General features: G+C 36.4%; 1 protein-coding gene across 1 annotated transcript; it reads left to right on the forward strand.

The window, feature by feature from the left end:
- Positions 1-7,937: 7,937 nt before the first annotated feature.
- On the forward strand, positions 7,938-8,549 carry LOC126979339 (mpv17-like protein). Its single transcript, XM_050828582.1, has one exon. The coding sequence runs from the start codon at positions 7,947-7,949 to the stop codon at positions 8,547-8,549; it is 603 nt and encodes a 200-aa protein (XP_050684539.1). The 5' UTR covers positions 7,938-7,946.
- The last annotated feature ends 676 nt before the right edge of the window (positions 8,550-9,225 follow it).

Genomic DNA, 9,225 nt, shown 5'->3' on the forward strand with positions numbered 1-9,225 from the left:
ATGTCAATATAATTTTGTTATTGAATATTAACGAATATGGCTGAATGTGCTCTAGGCCTTTGCCTGATCTAATAATGGACGAAGAAACCCAAAAAAATATCGAATATCGCAACCTGAAGACTTTTATTTATTATTTATTACAAAACTAAACTAAAAATAAACAAATACACATGGAAAATTTAAAAACATTTTTTAAAACCGTTATAAAAATTGTTTAACTGACTTTTTTCTCACGTAAGTAACGCTAAGTACTTCTAAAAATAATTTCTGAGTTTTCCCCAAGACGCACCTAACGAAGTTTTAACTTCAAAAATTAAACTTTGTAAAAAGTTAATACAACATAGAGTCGAAACTGGAGTTTTTTTCTTCAGAAGTTGTTACATTTTTTATATTTAACTCAATTATTATTTGACCCTTAAAAAGTCAATAAAATGGAAAGCAAAAGTATTTAGCACGTCGTTAAACAGCTTTAAGAGTTGTGTGAAGTGTCAAGCCTACTAATAAATATTATATTTTACGGTCTCGTTAGTAGGTAGAGTGTTTCTACTTCAAATTCTGCCCGTCTCGACCCTTATTTTCATAAAAAAAAATATAATCTGGCTGTGTGGGAATATATTTGTTATTCCTGCCACCCCAATTCCTCCAGAAACCTAGGCAGCCTCCTCTCCTTCCTAAAGACTTCTGGCAGTGTGTTTCGGCACCAAGATGTTGAGCTCGTTAAGTTGCTGCACCTGGACAATGCGGAAGTACATGTGCAGCTGTTTCCTCTGCCACCATGCAGGTCCTGCACAAAGGGCTATCAGACAGAACAGAGACATAGACAGGATCTGAAGACGAAGGCTTTCAACCAGTGTGTGTTGCCCGGGTAATGACGTACGGTACGAAGTCGTAATCGCTAACTATGGGCCTGATGAGAAGGCTCATGGTCGCTCAGAGGGCAATGGAGAGGGCTATGCTCGGAGTTTCCCTGCGAGATCGAATCAAAAATGAGGAAATCCGTTGGAGAACTAAAGTCACCGACATAGCCCAAATGATTGCGAAATAAAAGAGACAGTGAGCAGGGCACATAGCTCGCCGGACAAATGGCCGGTGGGGCAGTAAAGTCCTCGAATGGTGACCACCTACTTCCAGTACTTGATGTCCACTGCTGGACAAAGGCCTCCCCCAAAGCTCTCCACGACGATCAGCCCTGCGCTGCCCTCATCCAACGTATTCCGGCGATCTTGAACAGTCTGTCTTGGGGGACCTACCAACACTACGTCTTTGGGAATTTCTTCCGAAACTGAACTGAACTGAACCGTTCTGACGTGTCAAAGTATAGGTAACTATCTATAATTTAGCTTAGTAGTATGTATGAGTGACTGAGAGATTTCTTATGAATTTGTACCTAATTTGGTGGCCCTACTCTCTATAACATATATACTTGTGACCTGCCCACATCAGATCGTTAAAACCCAAATCGTTTAACCAAACTCTACGGAACTGATTATAGTCGTTACCGACTGATGGCAGTTTAAAAAAAAATTGGTGAGTTTAAAATGGAACGTAATAGAAAATTGCACAGTGCATTAAAAATTACTAATTAGGATATTAAGCTTATGTGGCGTTGGTAGCTTTTGAAATTTGTCTGTTACTATCAGTCAGAAAATGGTAGTATCATTAAGATAATGAGATCGCTATCAACGCCGGGAACAAAAGCGATTACTAACTTTACCAAGGAAAGGTGCTGTTGCGCCATCTAGTGTCGAGTAGATAATGGCATTATGCACTCTTAGATATTGTTTTGTCCATTTGCAGTAAAATAGCAATAAACTAATGAATTAATTAATTATATTTCATAGGTTTGTAAAATAAAAAATATATTATTAAATAATAAATTTATTTGGTAGTTTTGCGCGCCATCTAGTGGTCGATAGAAAAATGATGACCTCTTTCGACAATGTTCATTTCAGATGAAACCCAAACCATTCGTGGCGTCAGTTAGCTGGCATTTTAAATAGTCTTATAATATTATACTAGATGTCTCTTTTACGTATTATATAATTTTGTTGATAAAAGTTAAGAAAAACCTTGAAAGTTTTATCAGTATTTAACAATAATAATTAATACAAAAAAAACATTAAATGAATTAAACAAATAAATTAAATTAAACAGATGAACTATTTATTTAAGTACTTATTTTTTCTAAAGTTGAAATTTTGCGAGGTATATATGAGGTGAAAATTGTACTAGATATAGATACATATACCTATACTTGTAGTAAGTGTTAGACGGTATTACCTACTCGCCTTTTCTTGTTCTAGACTCTAGAGGTTAGTGGAAAATACCCTAAAAATATTAAATTTCCTCTTAGAATGTTGATGATATACGTTTGCTGTTTAAGTTAAGTTTGATTTTTACTCGAGACTGTAGACTCAGGAGAATGTCGTTTTAATTTCATCTCGATCATACATTCTCGAGATAAAGGGTCTTGACAGATACACAGACAGACGGACAATAAAGATCCTATACGAGTTCCATTTTTCTTTTTGAGGCTCGGAACGAACCCTGAAACCTGGGATGGGTAAAAAGGCACAAAATCCTCAAATTCGTTTCACGCAATTTATGCTTTATATTGCTATAAATAATAAAAATAGTAAAACAATTTATTTGAACCAACAAAGGATCATAATGTGTTAGTAATAAAGTAACTTAAAACTTAGTATTCATAAGCCTAGACAAGATATATTAAAATGTAAGCCATATTGTATCGTACAGCAGTGGTTCAGGTGGAAAAATCGAACCTCTGCGAAAATGCCCTCAGAATACCATTGGTTATAGCCCAGACCCTACACAACAGCGATGTGCACCGCTTATGCATTTTTGCGTATAAACAATCTACGCGTGCCTCATTAAACATCCCTGACGCGCTGCAATGTCGTGGCAGCACCAATAACATTCAAGCAAATTCTGGACACAGAGAATCCACAGTGCAGCTAACCAGAGCAAAAATAATGCCAAAACGTTGACTCTACGGATAAGCTGGACGTATGCTGTCCCATCGATAAAACGGTGTTTCTCTACGGAGAGGTGACGTCGAAGATCACAGACACTATAATGTTGAGTCTTAAGATTTCAAGGTACTGTTAAATAGAGCTAAACAAAGAACAAGTAAGTAATCATTTTATAAGAAAAATGCCGGGTTGCGTAGTTAAAATAATACTACAGGTAATAAGAAAGACACTTAGGTACATATCATCAGTAAGTATCTTATATTTTATTAATTTCAATGTAAAATAACACGAAGCGTATGTTACAAAATTTGAAAGATGCGATTGAGTGTCAAGATGCCACGCACACAAGCATCTAAAAGTTATCGTAATATAAAAGCTGTTGTTCTTAGCTAGTGCGGTATGTAGTTGGAGTGGAGACCAAGGCTTAATCTAAGGCAGAAATAGTTAAAGCAAAGAAAATATTGCGATTGAAACCTCGTGCATATAATAAAGATTCTATACGATAATTATTTATTGTTGAGAATTCCTCAAAAACACGTATTTGACTGAGCAATTATTTTATTAGAAATCCTTGTTTTGAGGAACAAAAGTTGTCTGTAGCAGTCTGTTTTACAGTTCATGTATGAGCTAATGAGTATATACCTATTATTGAAGTAAAACTTCTTTAGGCGTGACTTGGGGGTAACTCAGAATATTTTTCTGACGGAAGTAAAGTTAGTACTTTTTTTAACCATTATAATTAAATGGTTTAAAAAATTGTTTTAAATTGGTCAGTAATAATTTCTGAAAACCTCCAAGTGTATTTTACGGCCGAGTAAAAAAAGAAGGACTCCGCGCCGTGATACTAGCAAGTGAAGCACCGTTATGCTAGTGTGTGTGCGGTTACAGGGGATACTAGTTGTACAATTTTTTCTCCCTTAAATAATCATATAGGGCCACAAATACTTATATAGTATCGTTTTTACACTTATTGAGACGCAAACTGATCTGTCACAGACTATGACAATTCTCATAATGGCCGCCTATCGGCCTGTAATAGTGTAAGTGTGTGTGTGGGCTATGTATTTACACGTTAATCGGCTTGTTTTGGTGCTACACTGTTGTGTAAGGTGACACAGAGTCCTTATTTTTTTACTAGTCCGTGGTGTATTTGCTCATTTATGACCACTTTGTGATAAAAAAATTAAGACGTGTGGCACTCGGGGACTGCCGCGGCAAAGCTATTGCATAGCATTTTTTATCAACATATAAGTAACTAATAACAACGTAATTATTTATTTATTTTATTTATGCAGTATTTTTTTTATTAAAATTAATTAAAAAAAAGCAAACGGGAAGTGAGTAAAAGATAACTTACAAGATTAGATTACAGACAGAGAACGGGACAGGTGAAACTAAATAAAAATGCTTGTCATAATAATAAAAAATAAAAAAACGTGAAAAAAAAAAATAAAGAAATTAAATAAAAATCAAGACGTCCCACAGGCTCGAACCTGGGACCTTCTGCACAAAAAGCATACGTGATAACCGCTGTTTCACGGCAACTGAAATGACCGTGGTGAAATATCTATATACATCTAGTAAGTAAGTGTTAGGTTATTTTCGTTACGGAATTTCTGGATTCGGTCTCCACGCTCAAGGCCCGCGATAGAAGCTATGCAATAGCTTAATAAATAAAAGTTCTCAGTCTGACGTTTGCGACATTCGTTAATTTTTCTTCGTCCATCGGACAGGCTAAAGGTCCGAGCCCATAGAGCCACATTCGTAAATATTTAATAACAACATTATATTGATATGTGTGATATTAATAATTTAATTATTTTTAAATAATGTAAGTATATATTTAATGGTATAAATTAAATCTTCTTGTCTTTCAACTTTCTAAGAATATATGTTATATACTGGATCTCCTTGAATAGGTGGGACAAACAAGGGCAAACGAAAATAGCATATTTTATCTATGAGCTTTCAGATAAGCAAAAAAAGTATATATATGTATCTGTTAATTACTCCTAAAGATAATTAAGTTTTACTTCAATCGCGCGTAAAGATTACACGCACACAATTTTTGTTATCTGAGCAAATAAAACGATCTTTTATTTTAGGTATAATATATTATATCTAATTATCTAATATTATAATGCAAAAAAATGTCGTTACAGTAGTAGATGGGTATACGTAGATAGGGAGGTATTTTTATCTTTAAAAAAAACAAGGTTGGTAGGAAATAATATAAGTATGTGATAAATTCTTAGCAGCTAGGCATTTCATAAACCTACTATAGATCAGCTGTCAACATACCCCCTTATTCATAATAGTCTGCTAACTTAAAGCATTGCTAATTCTCACTCTGTCTTCTTCTATTGACCTAAGTCAGAATGAGAAAAAACACTCCTTAGCGGCTGTTTAACGGTAGCGGACCATTATGAATAAGGGGGATATAGTTCAAGATATAACCTCATTTTTATATCTTCGATTACTCAGCTCCTAGATTGACAAATCCTGCAAAATTTTCAAATATGGATTATTTGAATGTAAGCTTTTAAATGGTGCTACTTTCAACTTGTTATCACCTGGGCCCAGGAATGTATGGAAGCGTTTCAATCTTCTTTTTCATACTTTACGCGAACCAGCCATAACTTTCAAGATCAAACCAACGAGTGGCTTCGTTTTAACAAGATCTTGACCAGGGCATCAGGACCGTCAAAGAATCTCCGCTGATACCCCACTGATTAATGACGTCACATCGTAATTACTTATCACAATTACTCACGCACGCACACGCTCGTTTTCCGCCGACTCACCGCAGTTATCACAAAGAGAATCGCCGAATCGAATCACTCGCGCGGAATCATCGAATGATTCGATTGTTCTAATCGACTCGATGGGTGGCCAACACTGGCCTCATAAATCATTGATTTATTACAAACAGATTTTTGTTTACGATTATAAAGGCTAATTAGAGTGAATGAGATATACTTATTTTAATTTGACATAACTTGTGGCAATAATATCTTGAACCTTGAACTAACCGGATCTCAACATCTTTTAATAAATTACCACGTCTTATGGTATTACCGGTTGCAGTTTTGCAGAACCAATGCGACTTACGGCCCTTCCCAATATACTATCTACAGAAAGAGATAAATTACTATCCTCCACTGTCATTAATTAGCTGTCAATCTGTCCAAATATACCCGATTAGTTATTCTTATCGCCTTATATTGGGACGTGTGAATTGCAATTTTCATACAAATTTCTATCGCTGTTAAGCTACACTCCCTACTTAAAGGCCAGCAATGCATTTCTTGACTCCTGGTTTTGCGTGTGTAGCGCGAGGGTAGCAATCGAAAATTCATATAGACGGTAGACAGGTGGCGTTGTTTATATATATAGAATGCACACTATATTATTACCATAGACTTATTATATATTAGCGTGCAGATGACCTGTCAGCCATCCTTCTGATGTCACTAGTCCCAATTAGATAGCACCTTCTGTGCTATAGGTATGCCAGCGGATGCTTCATAGGGAGTGCCGCTTGCCGCCTCTCTCTCCCCAAGAGAAGGTCGCCTTCGATGGAGGCTTAGAGGGCACTTGCCCAAAAAAATTCCACCTTCGCTAGACACGCCACAAGTTAGGATATCATCCCCACCATCTGGATGTGTGGCAGTCCTCCACAGTGCGGTTTTCAAGGAGCTTTCTTCCACGTACTACAAAGCTGTGGAATGAGCTTTCTTGTGCGGTGTTTCCGGGACGATACGACATGGGTACCTTCAAAGAAAGCGCGTACACCTTCCTTAAAGGCCGGCAACGCTCTTGTGATTCCTGTGTTGCAAGAGAATGTGGGCGGCGGTGATCACTTAACACCAGGTGACCGGTACGCTCGTTTGTCCTCCTATTCCATAAAAAAAAGCCAAACTCAGGTGGTGTTTAGTGGGGAGGCACTTAGGTTTAACGTGAGTTCCGCAGACTTAGGATGCGTTGTTAAGAAGGAGCATACCCGGAGGGTAGCCCATTCCCTTTATGTAAAAAACCTGTCAGCCAGATAATTCGTGACATTTTGTCAATGTGTGCGTAAGCTAGTGGTTTAATATTCAAAATACTAAGGAGCTAATTTCAACCGTGGCTGACTGTGTACGATATGTCAATAAATACCTGTTACAGTACCAAAAATTTGCTTTCCTTTTCTATTAGATTTTTGCGTAAAAGTTACATTGTTATTTTTATTTTAATTAACCCGACGTTTCAAGACCTTTACAGATCTCGTTTTCAAGGGGAGTGCAGATGAAATAGGTCAAGATAGTATTTGTCACTATTAAGTTTAGCGTTTTATTGCCTCTTCCATTTAATGCCTCAGAGGTGGTATTTGCTATAAACAGATGGTTTTTGGCATAATTTACGGACATTGTCCTATTCCTTTTTGGTATGTGTAGTTGTGGGTTTTAATTTAGAGATTATTGGATCCCAGGTTTTAGATATTTTTAGACCGTCATCTCTATTGAAATTTGGGTGTTTTTTTAATTTCAATGGCTCCACATACCAGTCTTTGGTTGGCTGAAACGGATGTACTTAGGACGGTCTGTCTGACTATCTTTGACTCATTTCATCTGCAGTCCCCCTGAAAACGAGTTCTGGAAAGGTCTTGAAACGTCGGTATAACTAAAATAAAAATGTTACTTTCACGCAAAAATCTAATATAAAAACACAGTTACAATCACACGTGTTTTAATCCTTTAAAAGTATTTCCTTTTCTATCTTGTTGTCCGTTACAGATGTTCTTCTCTGTGCCATGCTTGGCAAGTTTAAGTCTATGCCATAGGATTTTTTCTCGATAACTATCAGTACCTCTTTTAAAATGTAATAGCTAATGCTAAATATAGAGGCAATACTCTATGACTCATGTCAATAAAATTCCAGCACATTTTCTGTCAATTATCAATAATCTCTAAAATGTACGTAAAAAATAAAATGTCCGGAATTTTTACGAAGGTTTTGAGCCTGCCGGCGCAGTTTCCGCTTATTCGCGGTATGGTCTCATACGCTGTGATTTGGCCAACCTGCAGCATTACTCAAGAATACATAGAGAACGGAACCACAATTCAGCACGCTGATTGGTCAAAAGCTGCTAGATTCGGGATCTTTGGAACATTCTTCATGGCTCCAGTATTCTACGGATGGATGCAGTTTACCAGCAAATTTTTTAAGCGGAAAACACTATCCACGTGTATTCTTCGGGCGGCTGTGGAGCAAATTTCGTATTCGCCTTTAGCAATGGCGTATTTCTTCTTTGGGATGAGTTTACTAGAAATGAAACCCATAAAGACCTGTTTGAATGAAGTGCGGGAAAAGTTCTGGCCGACTTATAAGATTGGTGTTGTGTTTTGGCCAACAGCACAGACAATAAACTTCTACTTTGTGTCGGAAAAGAATCGTATTGTGTTTGTGAGCTGTGCTAGTTTTATCTGGACGATATATTTGGCACATATGAAAGCGAAAGCAATAAACGTAAAAAAACCTAAATATGATAAGATAGAGGAAGCGGAAAGTGATTAACTTTTTTATGTAGTAAATATATAATATGTGTGAATTGAATAAGTTTATTTTTTCTTTAAAATATAGTTTCACAGCTTGGACAAACTCAATTCCCCGTTGGGACTATTTCCGTGCAATGTTCCAAGCGATAGGATATTTTTAAAGAAGAGAAGGACGTACATACTCTTACATGATGTTAGTGATCACAAACACAACATTCTCTTGGTAAATTAAATATTTAGCTGTTATCAGCTATTTTATATTCTGACCACCCACCCACAAAAACTACCCACAAAAAGACTCAAGAATAACAAACATTTGTTGGTTTTGATGTTCTTATTAGTAATTGCAGAAATAGCGAATGATTTGCGAATGTTGATCGTTGTAAAAGTAAAAAAATAAAACTATTTTTTGACTATTCTTTCAGATTGGTCAGTGCCAGAACAAGTTGCTCTTGAAACTGCTTGAAGTAATAACTTGTTTGAGTAACAAGAACTTCCATGTTCCATCATAGGAGGCTCTACTTAAAGTAAATCATTTATTACATTTGGAACCAGTAAGCAATCTATAAAATCACTTTTTTCATGTAGGTCAAGGAAATGACACTTATGAATGTCAAAAGTCTGAAAAGGAAAGGTCTCGGAAAAGGTTGAGCTTTAATGGGAAGAAGTGGCAAGAAACTCGTTGCCACTCTTTT

Source organism: Leptidea sinapis, chromosome 3 (assembly GCF_905404315.1).
Source record: "Leptidea sinapis chromosome 3, ilLepSina1.1, whole genome shotgun sequence".
Lineage (NCBI taxonomy): Eukaryota > Metazoa > Arthropoda > Insecta > Lepidoptera > Pieridae > Leptidea > Leptidea sinapis.

Excerpts from the sequence above, each read along its gene's own strand:
- LOC126979339 (XM_050828582.1), top strand. The coding sequence starts at position 7,947 with ATGTACGTAAAAAATAAAATGTCCGGAATTTTTACGAAGGTTTTGAGC.